This window comes from Ascaphus truei, chromosome 3, assembly GCF_040206685.1.
Source record: "Ascaphus truei isolate aAscTru1 chromosome 3, aAscTru1.hap1, whole genome shotgun sequence".
Lineage (NCBI taxonomy): Eukaryota > Metazoa > Chordata > Amphibia > Anura > Ascaphidae > Ascaphus > Ascaphus truei.
In genome coordinates, this window is record NC_134485.1 from 250152331 (window position 1) to 250173342 (window position 21012).

General features: G+C 43.6%; 1 protein-coding gene across 1 annotated transcript in view; it reads left to right on the forward strand.

Annotated features, from left to right (window-relative positions):
- Positions 1-21012, forward strand: part of JADE3 (jade family PHD finger 3) — a 77512-nt gene that overhangs the window by 25278 nt on the left and 31222 nt on the right. The window contains exons 2-5 of the mRNA XM_075590593.1: positions 7377-7436; positions 7831-7913; positions 13933-14090; positions 17102-17292. Of these exons, the coding sequence (XP_075446708.1) occupies positions 7388-7436; positions 7831-7913; positions 13933-14090; positions 17102-17292 (481 nt within the window). The 5' untranslated portion in view covers positions 7377-7387. The remainder of the gene's footprint in view (positions 1-7376; positions 7437-7830; positions 7914-13932; positions 14091-17101; positions 17293-21012) is intronic.

Below are 21012 nucleotides of genomic sequence, written 5' to 3' on the forward strand. Positions count from 1 at the left end.
CCTGGAGGAGGGACTAGACGAACGAGCACATTTGATTGAGGCATTGTAAAGAGGAGATATGCCTTTAAGAGGCTGGTGCTCCTCCATGTGGGCGCGCCCCCGTGTGGCCGTACTTGCGGGCGCGTGACCGAGTACACGCCCAGGCCTGACACTAGAAGGGGAGCGCTGACGTGCGCGCGCGCGCCTAGGCAATATGGCGATCGGCTTCCTGGAGGGAGGATCGCTACGAGACGCGGGAGAGCCCGGCGGCACCACGGGTATGTGAGGAGCACGCTGAGGACGGCGTGACTCCCAGGACCTTACAGTAGTGCTTTCCCCGAGCAGGGCTGTTGCTAAGGGGCTGGGCTGACTGGCTGCTGCTGCTGGGTAATGCTTCAATATTCTTTTAGGGCTTGTTGATTTTTTTTTCTTTTTTATCTGTCAGGGTGGTTCAGCAGTGAGCCGTTTAATCTACAGTGAAAGGAGTTATTTTTGACAAAGGAGAGGGTGAGGGTCAGGTCAACTAGAGCATGGTCTGATAATGGTAATGGGTCCAATATCCGAATATGAAGAGGCCTGAAGAATATTTTTGTGACAAATAGATAATCTATTCTTGAGTAGATTTGGTGAGGAGGAGAATAGATAGTGTAGTCCCTTTGGCCCTGATGTTGTGCTCTCCACAAGTCCTTTTATTATATCCCTACATTTCTTTGCTGTTTTTTGGATGTGGATCGTGTGGGTTTGACCCGGGGTAGAGGATCTATCCACCTCGGGATTTGAAACCATATTTAGGTCTCCCCCCTAATATGAGAGGACAGAAATTTGGGTTCGATCGTTTCTAAAACTGATTCGAGGAATTCTGTCTGGTTCTCGTTTGGTGATTATAGGTGGATTAGAGCAATGGCCGAGCCAGAAATTGTAAGAAATCTACCCTCTGGGTCGGTGGTTATTTTTTCTACGTTATAGGGAACCCCCTGTCTGAATAGAATCGCCACCCCTCTTTTCTCACTATTGAATGAAGAATAAAATGCTAGCAGAAATACGCTCCTGAATGTGTTAGAGGGGTCGTGGATATCGAAATGAGTCTCTTGATCTTTTCAGTTCCTGGAGAGCCCGTCTCCTCTTTCTATTAGTCTGTATCCCTTTTTACATTCAGTGATATAATTTTTATAGAAGTGGGGTTAGCCATAGTCAATGATAGTCAATTGAAGCATTAAGACTCCTCCTTTCCCACTGGAGTGGTCCTAATATATTTCTAGAAATTTGCTGATGCTGCTATTTCGGGTCCACCTAACATTGTTTTGGTCGTTTTTTTTAGGGCGGGGGGATGGGAGGAGGGGGGAGAACTGTAGGAAAAAAACAAACTAACTAGGAAAAAAGAGGGGGTAGGAAAGGGCCCCAGAGTTAAGGAACCAGTCAACCTAGTGACCGATCTGTAGGGCAGAATACCCTTGGGAGACATCCCTGGTCCCGGGGGTCTGGTGTCAACAAAGGGGTGGGTACGAGAAACCCTCTTTTGTCATAGTGTACAGTTCCCTTTTGCAGCAGAAGATATATATATTGTTTGGGATACCACATACATTTGTTTATGGCCGATTTATTTCCATTGCATATTTTTGGTAGACCCTTGTGTTATAGAGTGGGGGAGAGGGGGGATAGGAGGGGGAGAGGGGTGAGGATGTGATGGGGGGGGGGGGGTACCGGGTGAATATCAATAACCTCTTTTTGTTAAGCCTACCCTTGTAACATTTGGCTATGGTTTTATAGAGCAGATCAATGTTATCTTAGCCTTAGCCTGCATCGTGACTGCAAACGAAACACAGCAATCCACTGACATATACAGCTTTATAGAACAGATCGGTTACATTCTGGCTTTGGTCTATAGCACAACTGTGGGTAGGATATAATAACATATACATAATACATCGTTCCTGTCAGACCAGTGGGGTAATGGAGAGAGGGGAAAGGGACTGGGGGAGGGGGAGGACAGGGGGAGGAGGTCAATATCTTGACCTTGGTCTACATCACAACCGTTAGTGTAGCTCAGCAACCCATAGACCCATATATAGTTTTAGAAAACAGGTTAACTGTCGTAACTTTGGTCTGCCACACAACTGTGAGCACAATTTTGAAACCTGACAACATCATTCCTGTCAAACCTGTGGGATAGTGGGTGGGGGGAGAGGGGATAGGAGAGAAGGGGGAGGGGGTGGAGGAACGGGGTGGGGGAGGGGGTGGAGGAACGGGGTGGGGGAGGGAAGAATGGGTAGGAGGCGGGTGCTGGACGTGCCACCACATCTTCTCTTTTTGATCAGCCCTATCGGGTATATCCTGGCCCTGACCTAAAAGATATCTGTAACTCGGATATACTAACATATGTACATCATTCTTATCAATTTTATGGGGTAAAAGGGGGGAGGTGGGATAGCGAGGGCGGTGAGAGGGAAGGGGTGTAGAGTGGTTGTTGAGGGGGTGGGGTGGGGAGAGGGGGAAGGGAAGACGGCATACATTATAACTTTATCTTTGCCTCTAATGGCGAACTTCAGATAATTAACATTTAGAAACTAGAACTCATAGAAAGCTCTGCAGCATTCAGTGAGCATACATATTAACTTGGTAGGTCGGGTAGTTATCAGGCAGCATTATGGTTTTAGTTCAATACTCAGATCCTTGGTAGTGCTCAACCTATCATGTTGGGCTGAGATAGTTTATGTTACCATAGAATATACTTCTAGGGTCCCCAATGCCCTGGAGTCTCCAAGTCCACGACCTTCTATTATCGTTATAAGTTTATCTAACCAGAGTAGCTGTGAGCCAGGCACGGACCAGCTCTTCTCCTCTGAGCTTCAGACAGAGCAACCACAGACTCGACCTCGGGTCCAGGACAGGACAGAGGAGTGAGACGACCGCTCGTTCTTCCGGGCCCCAAGGTGTCGGTAGAGCCAGGTATGGTGAGCAGCTCCAGGCCAACGCCACCTCATCCCCCCACCCCCCTCCACCACCAGCCCTGGGGACACACGATCAGTCTCCCTCCGGGAGAAGATGAACATAATTTTAATAACTTTAACAATTAAAAACATAATATAAATCAAATCAATTTAAATAATTAAATTAAATTCAAGTTATTCCCCATATTTCTTTTGTGAGCAGACGTTTTCGGGGATGCACATTTGTTACAAATAAATACAGATCTGTATTGACAGGTGCTCATCTACTTCTGTTATCAACCTAAACAAATCACTCCAAATATTGAGAAACTGTTACGTGAAATGTAAGTTCCCAAATCAAATTGAGGCATTTTAAATTCATTTAAATTCAGATTTAAAGTTTTTTTTCTTTTCCATATTTTTTTGTTATTTAAAGCTGCAGTTCATGCAATATCCTGCATGTGTGATTTTTTTTAAATAAATCAGTTCTGTAGTAAGAAAAAATACTTTTAGCATTTTCTGTTTACAAAAAAAAAAACAACTTTGAGAGACCAATTTTCTTGTATTCTATTTTAACAAGCATGCTTGTTCCTATAGTAATGATTTACATTACCCATATTTAAAGATGTCGCCAAACTTTGCCGATCAATAGACGGAGAACGAATTGACCGGCAGCTATGCAGTTCTTTAGGTAATTAGAGATTGCCCACATGAAACTATGAAAGTTAAAAAATAAATTAAAAAAAAAAAAAAAAGCTGAACTGCAGCTTTAAGTTTAGTTTAGGTTTAACATTAATTTAAACCAGATGTAGAGAGCGGCCCACCCAAAACTATGTATCCATTTATTCGCCCGTCTGAGAAAAAGGTTGTCCAGCTGTGGCTAGTGAATTTATCTACAGGCTGACTACGGACAATAAAATCATTCATTGTTGTACATCTTCTGCGGACACAACAACGCCTAAACAGACACAAATATCATTGTGGTCCATGTGGCTGATGACTGTAAAAAGAAGCAATGATGTTCTGTTATATGTACATAAAATAACACTATGCCTTTTCACATAGACTAGTTCGTTTGTAGCTAGGAGCAAAATAAAACCGCACTTTCTGTACCTGACAGAAATGGAAACTAAATATAATAACAGTCGCCCATGGCATGACAGAAATGCTCTTGGCTAAACTTTGCAGAAGATCATTTCTGCTAATTTTCAATACATAGGAGTGAAAGAGAATTGAAGCCACACTACAGCTAACCTTTTGCAGATCCCGCCCCCTGTTCAGGACATAGGCTCCTAGCACCTGCAGTTTTCTGCTGTGTTGGCAGCTCAGTATAAAAATACCTTCTCATTCTCATTGTTCTCTCTGCTCTGTCTCCCTCCCATGATACTGCGTTTGTTGTAGGGCTGGTAACTGTTTTCCGTGGTGTTCTTTAAGTCATGACTGCTTTATGCACTGCTTCACAGCCGACATACAAGGAACACAAGGATACGCTGCCAGCCCAATGACAGAATCCATAGTAACTAGTAAGTGGTTGTGCTTTTGCGATACACTTTCACTTCTGCTGCTGTGCAGTTGTTAGTGGGATTGATCCTCGCCGGTGTGCGGGCTGGATGCCGGCTCTACATGTGTGTGCGTGATGCTTGTGACTATAGGATGCTGACTGCCATTTTCTCACACTGCCTTGCCGTTTAACCTTCATATACCCACATGATGTTGGTCTCTTGGCTTGTTCAGGCAGGTTAGGCAGATGTCGTGTAGATATGTCCGTTAGATGTGTGTACCGTAAAAATGAACAAAAGAGCATAAAACTCCGACCTCATTCCGTGTTCCCAGGCTTGGAGTTTGTTTCCCTGGTGCTTATTCGTAAATAAATAAGGCAATGTGGACAGGGGAGGGGGGAGGATTGTTTTTTTTAACCCCTTCAATGCCAAGTAGACGTCTTTGCAGGACACTGGAGAAATCATTCAAGAGGATTGATTATATTTATTAAGGATACGCCTGCCGAACAGAATCCTAAATGAGGATGATCATTTGGTGGCTTCATTACACAATATCACTTGGAAATTGAAGTCCTCTAGATTGCAAGCTCTGAGGAGCAGGGCCCTCTGTGTCTGTCTGTCCTTACTTGGATGTCATTCAGTTTATGTAATTGATGTCGCTCTGTAACCCCCTCTGTACCGCGCTGTGCAATATGTTGGCGCTTTACAAATAAACAATAATAAAAATGAATGCATTGGGGGTTTCAGACAGATGGAAGAAAAGAGACTTGCATGTGCTTAAGGCCGGGATTATAGGGGCGGCGTGTGCGACACCAAAACAAATTCATGTTTTCCACAGTGCGCTCAACCAATGCGCCCAAGCGCGCCATTTTTAAAAATATTTTTTAAATTGTTCTTGCCGCGCGACGGACGCGTCATGTGAGCGGTTCAGCCAATGAGGGCGAACCGCTCAGGTGAAGTCCAGCCTGCCGTATCGTTAGAACCTGGAGTACTCAGCAATGTAACGTTGATTAGTTCTATACCCTAAATAACACCCCCTTATTATACTAACCCCTGAGAGAGGGTAGATGGGAACAAGGATCGACGTTGGGTCCCAAATTGTCCTGGTAATGATGAGTCATGTAGTAGGTTTATGATGTTTTGGCGAGTATTTCTGCGTCATCTATTTATTTATTTATTTTTTTACTTTAATTACCTAAACTGGGATGGGAATGGGGAGAATATTTCCTAACCAGACACAAAATAGCTTCCTGCTTGATCTGCGTAGTCAATAGAAATATGCAACATTAGCAGAAATTTTCTATAGCAAATTTTTATTCGTGACCCGGCAGCCATATTTTTGAGGTTTGTGGGTGGTACACTGACAAAAACACACACAGTGTCTCGGGGAAACGAGGGTTCCCTGGAGATCGGGGGGGGGGGGGGGGCGTGTATTGGCTCTGTAAGTTCCCAGTTTTAGGTAGTACAGAATAACATAAAAAAAAAAACAATTTGGAGGGGGCAATGTGGCTTTCATAAAAATGGTCTTTGTTTAAAAAACGAAGAAATGAATAAAAGTAAATTTGTTATCTTTCTGTGCTTTGTTTGCTATTTCTTGCTATGGCTCTATAAAGGAATGACTCCGTATTTTGGGGGGGAGGGGGGAAGTCTTGAGGACTTGTTGAGCCCTGCTGCGTTGGAGTACAATCTATGATCCTCCTGAAAAACACAATTTTGTGTTGGTGTTCTCTTTAAACCATGTATGCTTTGACATTTCTGTACTCTACATCTTGGATTTTTTTTTTTTTTTTACATGAGGGGGGAGAGTAAAAAAAAAAAAAAAAAAATCTTCCAGTTGCCTCAGTGGGGATCAAATAGCTTTGCAACCTAATGATTCAACACTTGTTATACGAGCCCTAGGTGCTTTTTCCCATGTCATTCTCAGAACATTTTTTGGATAGATTTTATCAGTACAAGTCACGTAGAGGAAGTGGAATCCATGCACTCCAGTGGTCTTTGGTGACGAGAAAAAGGTGGGTTTTTTTCCAAACAGGACTGAAACATTGATCAGGCGTCAACAAACACTGTCTTTCTTCGCCAATGACCATTGGAGCACCTGGATTCTTCTTCCTTTTGCTACATACAAGTTCCCTTCCTGGCTACTTGCTCCTGTATGCGCCCATTGCAGAACTGCTATAAACAAGTCATATAAAGAACATTTGTTTTTAAATGTGCAGCTGGCCTCTTCACTGTCTGCCTGCAGCAGGTACCGTGCCATGTCTCTCTTTCAAGGAACTTGGCACAGGTACATCACTCCTGAAAGAAGCCGGAGCCAGACATCATTTTGCCGTTGATAGCTTCAGGCAGTGTTGCACTAATTATAGTGCCGTGTACTTTTATGTAGGACTTTTCAATGCCAAAGCACATGGACATAGTATTTCAGTGAGCCACCTCCGGGGTGGAAACCTGACGAAATCTATCTGGAATATATTTAAATGTATCTAGCAGAGGCCTGCACTCTGCCCAACACTTAAACGACTATATACCCTATCTCTGATTGTTGGATAACCTAGAAAACCTTTGTGGAATTGCTATATATAAACTCATGAGGGTTGTACCTCAGGGCAGCAGCCATATTATAAGTGGAGGGAAGCTGCTGTTTGTTTTTGTTTTATTAGGTGGCTAATAAGGACCATGGTGAAATTACTCCTTAAAGTCGGTCAAAAATGCTCTGCAATCACTTAATTGAACTATAATTAATTTCTCGAGGAGCCACAAGGACAAAAATCTCCCTACAAATCTTTATAATACAATAAAGGAAGCATGTTTTTTTACAATGGCAGTAAATGTAAACTTCAAAAGAATAAAAAATGCAATCTCTTTAGTGTAACAGCATGAGTAAATGAAATAAATTATAAACCTCAGTATCTCCGAATGTACATTTATTCAAAAAGTGCACGCGTTTACTTCACATATATATTTTTCTGTCTAGGATGCGTCAGGATGAAACGCCACAGGCACCTCAGCAGCAGCGACAGCTCAGACAATGAGAGTGAGTATCGGCGGCTTGATATCCAACTCCGCTGCATGTTCCTTCAGCACCGTGCGTGTTTAGTCGTGGGATCTAAATATATTCCTCAACTAGTCTGCGACGGTTTTATTTAGGAGTTTGAGGAATATGAATGGTTGGATGAGAGCGAAGATGGTTGAGAGAGGGCAGAGAAGTAATGTTCAACCATTCGCAAAATCCATCCTCACAAGCGAGGCACTTTTCTGGTCAGGTGGAATGTGTCCAAATCCATCTCTCTTGTGGTGTTTTTGTTTGGTTCTTTTAGTCAAGGAAAAGGAACTGCGTTCGTCTAATTCATATAGTTGGAACAACTTTACAAAGTGTTTTGGAAATAATAGGACTCTTCCAATTCATTTTTTCCCCCTCTTATTTGCAGGTCCTTCGACTTCCTTTAGCTCCTGCTATCAATACAGGAGCAAAGCCAAAACTTCAGCCGATGAAACAAAGAAACCTGCTGAGGTCAGTAGGGTCCCAGCTCACAAACCAGCATTGTAATGAGGCAGTCCCTCCCAGGAACGGAGCGACCTAACAAATTGGGCCATGTTGTTAACAGATTCTGTGTGGCTGATTGACACCATTTGTAAACAAATTGGACAAGTGTTGATTTACAAAAGTTGTTTTTAAACTTTTCATGCCTCTGTACTAGCCACATGCCTATGTGTGTGTTTACAGTCTCTACCTTGTCCATTTAGTGAGCAGACCATTGTGTAAACTGTCGTACCTAGAAGTAAATGGTTGATACAGACTTTCCCCCTTTTTGTTGTGTTGTTTGACTAGTGAAGGCAGCATGGTTAGAAGAGACTCAAGCGGAGAACAATTATTACTAGATAAGATTATAACTAAACTGACCTGAAGCAAAAAGGTGAAACTGTTACTTAAACGGTTACTGACGCTCTCTAAGGAAGCCCATTACATTGATTATAATTGTTAAAAAAAAAAAACTAAAGCCCTGTGTGACAGGGTTAATGAACGTCACCAGCCATATGCCTGGAAAACCTATGTTTAGGCTTGCAGTGCAGCAGTGATGAGGTTACGTTGAGAAGGGCTGCTTAATTAGTCTGACCCCAGCTGCATAATCAAGGTGTTAAAACCCCAGGCTGTACACACATGCAGGAGAGCTGGTGAGGAGACAGGACTGAAAATGCTGAAGAGATTACTGCTGTAAGGTCTGTGGTGCAAAGTACATGTGTGATGAACTGTCTGTCTCCTGCATACAAAGAGAAGCTGCCTTATTTTTGTTTTGTCTGCTAACGAGAAGCTATTTTGTTCTGTCTGCTAAAAAGAAGCTGTTTTGTCTGCTGAAGAAGAAGCTATTTTCTTTTGTTTGCTGGTGAGAAGCTATTTGTTTTTGGTGTGCTGTATGTTTTAAGGCTCAAATAAATAAGCCTTATCCAAAGAACCCGCGTGTGTAGTTGCATGTACCCTGCAACACCCTGCTACATGGAACTGCCTCTTTAACCCCTTGAGGGCCTTCATGGCATCCAGTGGACGTCACCAGGTCTGGCGTGCTCGTGTTTCTTACGCCATCCAATGGACGTCATCGCTGTTTTGCTAATGTTTTAGGAAGGCCGTGTTCAGCGCTCCCGGGCACCCTCCTTTTTCCCCATTCATGACAACAACGCGGCCTCTACAAAAGCGGTTATCTGTTGTGATACTGGTGCTGCCACTGAAAGGGTTAACCTCTGCCGTATGCCTTTAGTATAGGTTGTATGAGGTACAATGTGTGTGTAAGGCTGCAGAACGGGTTGTCGCCATGCAAATAAAAAATACAGACGCCTCTGGCAGCAAAAGGGGTTAATTCTGTCAGTGATGATTACATCTATACATTTTTACAACACCTGCAACAGGTAATAAGAGACTTAATATTCAAACATAATAGTAACACAGACCAATGATTCTTGTGGGTCACGCTAAATGGCCGAATTCAAGTGTTTAGCAACTGTGAAAAATGTGCGCTCTAGAAACTAAAGCATCAATGTTTTGGGACATGCTGATTTTCAAGTCAGGTGATTTATGTTTTCCATTAGAAAGACACAGGAAACAAAGTGTATTATTAGCCCTGGTATCTGTTTTTAGTAACACGTGTAGTACACACCATGTTTCTGTATCGCCACTATCCTCTCCCTTGCTGACAGTATAACCAGGCGCACAATCCCACGGGGGGGGAGGACAGTCCAGTAAAGAAGTAGCCAATGTTATTGCCTCTGTTGACGCGTCATGTTCTAAAAAGAAATGTGTTAAATGACACAGCATGAAATATCGCATGAAATAGCGCACCAGCGTTGTGCTAGCCGGGTGCAATTATGACTGCCTTTGTATATCCTTCAGCACAAACTTACATTCAGTGCAGCCACTTTCCCCCTCCGCTGTGATAGGGATTGTGCTCAGATGGGATGCCTGTGAAATTAGCAGCTCCTTTTTTGGAAATTAAAATGCTGCAATATCACATAATATATTAGCTCTTCACACTAATTACAAGTACTTTCCCATACCGCCTTCCTTTGGCGTGTGTAGCAGTTACATGGAATCAATCAGAGCAGGCTTGGACTATCCCACTAGATATCTGGGAAACTGCTAGTAGGCCCCAGCATCAGGTGAGTCTTCCATGTGCAGAATAACTGGGAAACACAATCGTGAGTAGTCTCGGGACACTGGCTGAATGCCCCATAGCAGTCTGTCTGTGAGTCAGTTTGCTTTGAATCTACAAGTATATGTGTGTTTGTGTTTGTATGTTTACATGCATGTATTGGTGTATGTTTTCAAAAGTGTATGTATGAGTATATGTATTTATGCACAAGTTAATGTATGCATTAATGCAACCCACATACAATTTTTGTTCCGTATGGCCCTCCTTTGAGCCCCTACGACTTGATTCCATAGTGGGCTCTTAATAACCCAGTCTGACACTGCATTGTAGGACAATCCAATTAAATGTTCCTGTTTCACCCTTCTAGTGCCGAAAAATGCCAAGCACCTGAATGCCACCACCACAGATTTCAGTGATTAGAATTCTGGAATCTGCAAACAGTGGATTCCATGTAATCCGTCCGCAATCCCACCAATGGTGGATTCTGAGGCACTCGGAAATCTCTACTCTTGTCTACATAAGACATAGGTGCCCTTAGCCCTCATCACTTATTTTAAATCGGAGGAAACAAACCTTTTAACATGCAGATTGTGTTTTTCTGCATGTTCATTGGTGCTGCTGGGACCTCAGTACTTCTTGCAAAGCTAATATAGAGCAGGTGCAATATCATAGATGCTGATCTTTATATGAAACGAAGGAGATGTTTTTTTCTTTTAAGAAAGCGCATATATTAGTGACTAAGCCCCAGATACCAGGGCTTGCTACGGAGACAGTTTCCATAGTTCCTCCCTTGACGCACAGCTACGATGTCTGAGTTTCCAGCTGTTGCTACTAGATGCTTTTAACCTGTTTGCTGCCACAATAGTCTTTAGCAACATCTTGCACTCCTAGCAGCAAAGGGTTAATATGCAAAACGGAAGAAAGTGCTTTGTAGAAAAAAAAATTGTCATATGGATATGCAATATTTGTCATATTAAAAAAATGCAGTACTTGAACTATTTATACATATTCTACATTTTGTCAAAATAATGTCTTTATAAGTTGCAGATACATGGAATATCCTAAATACAGGGATTTTGATAGGCAATGGGATTTAACACCATGTCTTTCACTACTTTATCCAGCTGTCATGTTCAGACATACCTCGTTTCACTCGCTTGATGATAGTCTTAATCTATGGAAAACATGCTCGCTTATTCTGACCATGTAATGTTTTATAGGCTGTGCCACAGAATCTCACGCTTTAAAGCCAGGATTGGTGTCCTTATAAATCCCATTTATTCTGTGCCAATGCTGAGCCATCATTAGATTAGCTGCAGACTCCCTGTATTTAAGGCCCGTAATATAGTGCGCGCCTGTGCGAACGCGCGTGCACGTGACGCACACTTTTTGTGTGTATACTGTGAGCGACAGGGTTGGAAGGTACTGTGTGAGTGTGTGTGTGTGTGTGTGTGTGTGTGTGTGTGTGTGTGTGTGTGTGTGTGTGTGTGTGTGTGTGTGTGTGTGTGTATATATAGATTGTGAGTTAATAATGTATTAAATAATATTTTTCAAATAAAAAAACATGTTGAATAAATAAAAATAATTTCTATTTTGCAACTTTGACACACACACACACACACACACACACACATACATTACAGCGCCGGTAGTGGCGTGAAAAGATTATTTTCCCCGTCTTCTCCTCTGTCTGCCGGCTCCACGCTCACTGCCGGGCGCGCCCGGCCCTATTATAGGAAGGCTGACTAACCTCAGCCAATTATAAGTGCCGCGCGCACGACCACTATTTAACAGCCCTAAGGTTACATTTGTATCCTACCACCTCACTGATGTTATTTTAGGCACTTAAGTCATTATTTGTTTATTAACATTCACTTTCACTATTTACCCAATTGATCATTGAACACTCTTTATTAGGTTTGGAACACTATTTAGTGTTGGAACTATTTGATTCACTTATTGTATTTATTTTAGATCACAATTTAGTGCGCGGTACACTCTTTTTTTCACATTACTGTATGTATGTTGATTTCTGTGTTTTAAAAGGTGCAGGTAATGTACCAGGAGGACTTCATTCATGAGGCAATCTCCAGCACGACCTTCAAAATCTCCTTTTGTAATTTAAGATACAGAGGAGAGTGCAATGGTAATCATAGTGACGGAGGCCTGTCCCCTTTTTCAAATGGTAATCATAGTGAGTGAGGCCTGTCCCCTTTTTTAAAATATGCCATTTAGCACACAATTAAAGACATGTTGATGCTCTGATTTATATTTTTAATACAGCCCCACTCGCTTGTATTGCATGCAGTTACAGAGTATGCAAAGTTCCGTTCATATGAGCTAAGGCGATACAAAAGCTTTGGTAGCTAAACAGATGGGAAGTATGGAAATAGCAATGTATTTAATTTATTTGTTAACTTTGCTAGTAAGATAGGAGCCTTCAATGTAATACAATTGGATTGATGGGTTCTCTTTGGCACTGGACATATTAATATAGGGAGATCTAAGGCAGAAATTAGTGTACATTGTCACGTGAATGCAGTGTGTGTTGTGCTAAATAATTCATAGCATCCAAAAAATCCCAGTCTAACAAGTTACAGTTGCTCAGAAATCCCCTTAATACGAGCTTGATGCAGGCACCTGTGAAGGTCAAAAGCGTTCATGGTAAGATAGTCAGGCTAATGGGTTTTTTTTCTGGGAGGGGGAAACACATATTTACAGGTAATTAGTCAGACATGCACAAAATAATTATTGGTTTGTCAGCTGTTGGGTGTATCAAAAGCTACACAGCGTTTTCCGGTCTTTTCCTGGGGTGCTGGTGACTGGAAGGCAATGCATTGCTGTAGAAATGCATTGGGAGCTCTTGTGTCTTTTCCACGTCTACTTCCTGCAGGATCCCATACCCCATGCCAAGTGTGGGGCATGACTGGGTGTTACTAACCTCAGTGCCAAGCCTGGGACAGAAGCCAGGAGCAGCTGTTGTGTCTCAGTGGACACCTCAAGGGCTGTCTTGTTTGAACTAAATACTAATCAAGTTGAACCAGTTGCAAGTCAAATCTTCTGTTCTCCCTTTTCCCCATATGGATGTTTCCTTTCTGAAATATTAGGATTTGCATCCATAGATATTCGTGTTTACCCTACTGTGCTTTGTTTTTACAGCTAGTTGACAGGCACCTAGTAGTAACCGTTTGTTTTTTAGTTGATAAAATGTAGGGCAATAGTAGAATGCATGGGAATTTGAAAGCTGTTCAGTGTCAGCTATCCACTAACCATTGTGTACCATCTGTGGGTTTATAGAAAACTGTTCTCCATAAACTGGTTTTACATGGGACAAATTGCTGTAACACTGCATAGAGAGGGACTGTGCAGTATATAATCTTTATGAACATCTGAATGGAAAAAGCATTACAAAAAACTGTTGAGTTCAACTGCATGTTTAAAGTGGCAGTCTCCCCCAACCTAAACTGGGGGGTCCCCCGGATCTGTGGCCCCCCGTTGTCCAGGGACCCGCGGTTACCGGTAGATAGGGATTTTATTGTTTCGGGGGGAAAAAACATGGTCTATAGCTGCATGAAAAACAAACAACTGCACATATGGTCACAGGTCACCAATAGAAAGAGATGATGCTATGGCTTTCTGTTGACCACTGGAGTGACCAAGGGGGTCCCTTGGGAATTACAGATCAGCTCCAGATCACAACCCCCCTTGGTTCAGGCAACAACTCACTATCCGGGCTGTTTTATTACGTTTTTACTCACAATTCTTAAGTTAATCAGCTGCACTTCTTCTTTTCTTTTTCTCCCATTTTTAGTTCTACGGATATAATTCTTTCAATTTATTTATTTATTCATTTATTTAATCTCCTGAAAAATGTCTGTCACATTGTTCTAGGTGTTCCGGAAGGACCTTATTAGTGCCATGAAGATTCCAGACTCTTACCATGTCAACATGGAGGAATATTACCTCTTCACGGACACGTGGAAGCAGGAGTGGGAGAAGGGTGTCCAGGTACCGGCCAGCCCAGCTACTGTCCCACAGCCTTCTCTTCGGTGAGAGTATATACTACATAATGCTATGTTACACTGTGGTTTACATCCTGTTTTCTGTGTCCTTTATTACAGTCATAACAAAACTACACTAGGCAAAAAGAAAACTGATTAACTAATACAGCTCAACCCCGTTATAGCGTTATCCGCCACAACGTGGATCCGCTTATAACGCTGTGTTAGCGTGGCTCCCATTTAAAAAAAAATTAAAAAATTTTTTTTGGGGGGGGGGGGGGTCAAACTTACAGGATTTGCCATGTCCGACCACACACACACCACACACACACCACACACACACCACACACACACCACACACACACCACACACACCACACACACACCACACACACACACACACACATATATGCCTGCTTGCATCATGAAAATGATGGATTCAGCTCATGGGTATGTTCAGGATGATTGGCAGCAGTGTGGGGGGAAATATGCATTGTGGACGTTTTCACCTGCCATGGGGTTTCTGCAACGCAGGTTGCCTCTGTCTGTTTGGCACGCGATAGCTCCCACAGTCTTCTCTTCTGTTTGCTCTTTACTTCCTAGAAGAGCACGTGCTGTGTTTCTAGCACCATGGGTAAGCTTAATCACACTGTCAGTTTAAAGCAAAGGCTCCAGCCAGAACCCAGCAATTTCCCACTAAACACAATTTCTGCAGAATGTGTTGGTATGCAATTTGAGTCTATTACAGTTTTCCCTATACACAGCTGATGGGCTGCAATATTAATCTCTACCAGATGTTTACAGTTAACTGAAGGTATATATCTTCAAAGACACCGTTCCTGCATCTAATGTGCTTGGTAGTCCTCTTTCTGCCGCCTCAAATGCCACAAATATATATATTTTTTTAAAGCCAAGACTATTTTTCAGAGTTAACATTTTGAACAAACACATTTGTTCCCCCCAGCAATTTGTGAAATGAAATTTGTCTTAGTAATTGGGTTTTTGTTGCAGGAATTGAAACCTTTCATTCAATGTACACTATAATGAGCCATGTGGACACACACACACACGCGCGCACACACACCTACCTGGCATTCCGGCTTCTCCAGACTGCCTGGAGATCCTTTCCCCCCCCCCCCCTCATAGACTCACCAGCTCTCCTGTACTGCACACAGTCCACAGTCTCCTGCACTGCACGGTACGGTGGGGTCTCTGCTGGAGGGGAGGGGGGGGGTCTCTGCCGGTGATGTTCCCTGTACTTTGGGGATCTGGTGACCCCGGAGCTCCTGTCCTCACACTCCGCTTTCCCAGCGCTTCTCTTTGCTGTATATCCGGGCTCGGCAACCAGTTCTCCGGGTCAGGAAACCTTTAGAAGGGCCATAAGCTCATTATATTCTCATTATATTCTCATTTTCGATGTGTTTAAAAGACACTTTAAAATGAGAATATTTGGGCATGTTGCTAGCACGGGTCACACTGCTGCACATCTCTGAGTGTGAAAGAAACTGCACTTTGCTTTTGCTAATGTCACTAGTTGCTTGGGAAGCGGAGTTCGCCGGTTGGAGGCTCCTGCTGTATTTTCTTAATGTGTGTGTGTGGGGGGTTCCTCACTTTGATCTCCCTGCCCTCACGTTGAGATTTTGTGGGGTCCTTGTGCTCTGTTCAAGCTGAGTGAGGCCTTGGGGATCTCTATCCTCTCTGTTTAGGGGGGGGGGGGGCTCTCTCTCTGCCCTATGGTGAGTGATATAAGTCCTGCGTGGGGGTGCTGCTGCGACGCTGGCTTCAGGGAGAACTGGAAGAGTTATCTCAGCTCTCCCCCTCCGGCAGACACGGAACCTCTGATCGCAGCGGCCATTTATTTTTTTATCGCGATCCCACTTATAACGCAGCCTCATTCTGTGGCCCCCGAGCACCGCGTTATAACGGGGTTCAGCTATAATTCCAAAGTATAATTCTAGAACATGTTGTAAATAAAATCCTTATGCTAACATTTCCATCTATGTTAGACTTTTGCGAGAATGTTTGCTCTAATGAAGGTCAAACACTCGTCTTTCAGTTACTTTTGTATTTTGATGTACTAATCAGGGGTTTGGTATACCACTAAGAAGGACAACCCAAATACGTTAAATATGCATAGTCATGGCTTTTAAAAAAAATCTTTTTCTTGCAATGTAAATTTTGCACCATAAGTAGAATTTTGCAGGCGCAAGGCCTGTCTGAGTCCAATGACCGTGGAAGTACCAGTAGACACAATCTGTGGTAATTTAATGGACCTGGGTCTGAAAAGCACCTATAGCAATCTGTGGTCCCTGAAAAACCTACAAATGTATTGTTCAACCTGGAGACTTTTCTAAGACTGTCAGCAGATCAATGCTAACGGGTGGCTCCTTTAGCATCTGCTGACAGTCTTAGACATTAGGTATTTTTAGGTATCTTAGGTATTTTTCAGACCCAGTTCCATTACATTACACACACACACGGACACACAAAAACACACACAATGGACACAGCACAGAAGGGTCTTATAGGAGCAAAAGAGGTATATGAAAAAAGACTGATGAAAAGCCCATAGAAAAACCCCCGGATGTTTTGGTTCACAAATAAAACTTCACTCAGCTTTGGTTTGTGAACCGAAATGTTGGTTTCCCTTCATGAATTATATCATATACACTTCTTTTTCCCCTGTAGGACCCTCATGTGCCATGTCCTTCTCTCTCAACTAATGTTCTGGGTAATGTGTAGATATGTACCACTGTATATTAGATCGTAAGCTCTTCATTGTAGGCTTTCCTATTTTCTTATGTTTTCATTTACATGCTGCTCTTATCACCATTGTTTTGTACTCTTCCCTTCCCCCCCCCCCCACCCCCAACCCCCAGAAGTTTGAGAACCCTAAAGTGAGACCACACCTCATCAATATCATAAACATGGTTGATAGAAGCAGGAGGACAGTGTTGTCAGTTGCAGCTTGGGATGTGCTTCTTTATAGGGAGCTCCAAATGAAGGTGTCCTTATTGTATTGTTTAGCCGTTAGTGATTCCCTGTTTGCCTTGTTCTCAGGGTGATTGCAGAGAAGATGAAGGAGGTGCTATATTCACGACCGCGGAAGTACATCCATTGCTCAAGCCAGGAGCCTTCAGAAACTGGATACATTAATATCCTGGAGTTGGCAGAGACTATGTGCCGATACGACTTAGATGATGTGGACCTGTTCTGGCTGCAGGAATTCAACCTTGAGCTGTCTGACATGGGTAATCTATACAAACAATACAAAGCATAGGCACTGCTCGGCAGCAGTTACCTTACTGACCGATAACTAAACGATTGGTGGTACTTGTTTTTTTTTTTTTCAAACTTATATTTTTATTGAGATTTTTCAAATATAAATGGGGGTGGGGGGAGGGGTACAGAAGGGAAAAAAAGGGGGGGGGACAACCATTTTGTAACAAAATATAAAGAGTCACATTACATCACATACATTGTTTTATAATCCACATATCATATTCGAGTGAAAACAGAAAAAACTTGCGCTCAATGTGGTCTGTGCTGAAAATAGTGACTTAAAAATAAATTAACAATACAACCTGATAGGTGAAGTTTTATGCTGCTGATCAGTGGGAATGGTTCAATTCAACTTTGCGCTGTTCTTTTTCTGTTTCTACATATCATATTCTCCTCACTCCTAAATCCTGGTTTCTATTACAATCATATCCTATCCCACATCTAAAGGTTCCCATACTCTATCAAACTTTCTTGTGGTATGATTCAGAAAGGAGGTGAGTCTCTCCATTAATTGGACATCGCTAGCCCTTCTAATTATCTCTCTTCTGGAGGGCGGACGTGTTTTCTTCCACTCTGCTGCTACAGTGCATCTAGCCGCCGTTAAAATGTGCGTAATCAGTTTGACTGTATAGTGGTTCACATCATCCATGGGTCTAGCCAGAATAATTAAAACTGGGTCTAGCGGTATCCTAATCCCCGTCACCTCTTCTATTAATTTCCGAACTGACCTCCAACATTTCTGCATAACTGGACAGAACCACCAAATATGCGCTAGATGCCCTATCTGCCCACAACCCCTCCAGCATCTATCAGTAGCTTCCGGGAACATTTTCTTTAACCTCTTAGGGGTGTAATACCAACACAGGAACATTTTATAAATATTCTGCTTCGTTACTGTACATATAGAGCAGGCCTGCACAACTTGTAAAGCGAGAAGGGTCGAACTGCTCCAAGGAAAACAGATTCGGGCCGCACGGCTAAAATCATCATCATCATCATCATCATATCTCCCCCAGCACCCCTCATCAATCTCTCCTAGCACCCCTCATCATCCTCATATCTCCCCCAGCACACCTCACCTCACATCACCCCCCTGCACCTAACCTCACCCCCCCCTGCACCTCACCTCACCCCCCCGCACCTCACCTCACCCCCCCTGCACCTCACCCCCCCCTGCACCTCACTCTCTCCCCTACACCTCACTTCACGACGGCAGAGCAGGCAGGACTAGCGCACTCGCAAACAGGAAGTGCCACATGCATACAGCGCGCAGTCCTGAGAGCGGGCTCGCGCGCGAGGAGGGGGGAGAGCGGGCTCGCGCGCGAGGAGGGGGGAGAGCGGGCTCGCGCGCGAGGAGGGGGGAGAGCGGGCTCGCGCGGGGAACAAATGGGAAGCAGACACAAAGGGGGAGCAAGCACAGTTATAGGACTGTTGTACACTTCGAATAGTCATCTTATGTAGATGGATCGATGATTGGAGAGAACAGCAGTGGATTCCGGTTAAATCTTCCAAAGTTCTAGAGAACCACAGCAAAATGATTCAACAAAAGTCTATCAAATGCACAGACAGAATTTGGTCTTTCATCTCCGAGCAACTGCACCCTCAGCCGATCGATCGTCATCTGTGTCGTCGTCCCGAGGTCTTTGTCGTTGACTCTATCTATCCTTGGGGTCAGACCCAACGCTGAGTGGAAAGCTGCTGATTCTTAGGGGTACCGGATCGAGATCTGTCTGCCATCGTGGTTGACTACAAGGCGGAATGGAAAGGCCTATCGGTAGCGAATACCCTTTTCCTGAAGTGCCGTCGTTACTGATCGCAACCCTCTCCTCCTCTCAATTGTCATTCTGGACACTCTGGAAAATCTTGGTGGAGCCATTTTCAAATTCAGTTGAGACACTGTTTCTGCAGCCTTTTTTATCCTTTCCTTGGTTGCATATTGGTGGAGCCTTAGGACCACATCTCTGCTTCTCTTGGGGTCATCAAATCTCGGTCCCAAGGCTCTGCTCTGTCCATTGTAAGATCGCCATCTTGCAGCTGAGGGTCAATTGACGTAAACAATCTTTTAAGATATGGCAGGAGGGCTTCCGTGGACACCGACTCGGAGACATGCCAAATTCGTAAGTTCTGCCTTCGCTCCCTGTTCTCCATGTCGTCCATTCCCTCCCTCATAGCTCTTGTGTCATCATTGAGATGCGGGACCTCATCCTCAGTATTAACCTGATTTTATAGGAAAATGTCCATATTATTTTCAAGGTCCGTAGTTCTTTTAGCTAATAGAGAGACTTCTGTTTTAAATTCCCTTACATCTCTATCCAGAGCTGACTGAAAACGTGCTTGCATTTCTTTAGGCATGTCCTGAAGGTCCTGTTTAGTAATTACTGTGTCTCCCTCAGTCGTAGACAGTTCACTGTCCGAAGCAGCTCCCCCCTCTACCCCCTCACCTGCTGTGGCCCTCTCTGCTTGATTTGTTTGGGTAGCCTTTTTATTGTGGATATGCCCCTCAGAGTCCATACTTTGCCTCTCTCCTTTGTTATTTTCTGTGGGTGCGCGCTCCCGTGTGCCCTGCTCGGCGGTGCCATCTTTGTCTGTTTTCCTCTCTGTTGCCGCTTGCGGCCCGTGGCCGAAGCGGGAGAGATCCGGGTCCCGTCGGACGTCCCGCGGGGCTAAGCGAGGCGGCGATCGGGGCATTTTATATCGATTTCTCGGCTGGGTGCACAGAGCTTCCTTAGCCTGGGTGCACCCGCATTGACGTTCTGCACGCTCCTCCCGGCCATTGGTGGTACTTTTTAACGTTTCAACACTTGATAATGTTAAAAAGTATGGGTAACAGCAAATATCTTTTTTTTGTTAATATAAAACTGGTTTGAGAAGTAAAAATAATAAAGCTACTGGGTAGCAATATTCCAACATATTTTGCCAGTGGAAAGTCTTGTGCTAAATAGAAGCTTTGTTCAAATGAATTTTTCGGCAGTACAAATGCTGACGTTTTGGGGTGCAAGTTAATTTGGCCATACCATGCTAAAAAGAGACTTCGATTGCATTGAAAAAAGATACACTCGCTGAACAAATATTATATGGTACTATGCTAGCAAACACGGGTTACTTTAATTTCCTTTGAAATATTGCTGTTCATTATATTCTGCTGCTATGTTTGGTGGCTATAAAAAAAAAAACAAATACATTTATGGGAAAAAAGAAAATATTAGAATTGACTAAGGGGAGTCTGTAGCATTAAGTGAGGTATGAATATACTGTGCTCCAGTCCTCTGATCAGTTGATTGAACCATTACTACGATTTGACGGTCATGCTTCAAGAATCATTGCTGGTCTTTTACCTTAATGTAGCACTTTTTTTATTATACATTTTTTAGATGGTTTTGAAGCCGGGGGTATCTGGAGCTGAACCCCATTAATTTCAGCTCTGTGGACCCCTTGCTTCCTGAGATGGATCTTCAAAGGGGGTGTCGGTATCTCCTGACAGTTTAAGGCCGCGCTTATAGTCCTGGCGACGGCGACGCAACATTGTGACGTCGTCCGTCGGCGTTGTAGCAGCGTTTTTTGCTTATTGTGTAGGAGGCAAGAGATGGCGACCGGGGGGCGTGGTCAGGAGCGGTTCACCCTCATTGGCTGAACCGCTCACGTGCCCGCGGCGGTCGCCGAAAAATCAATTTTCATTGACTTTCACCGAT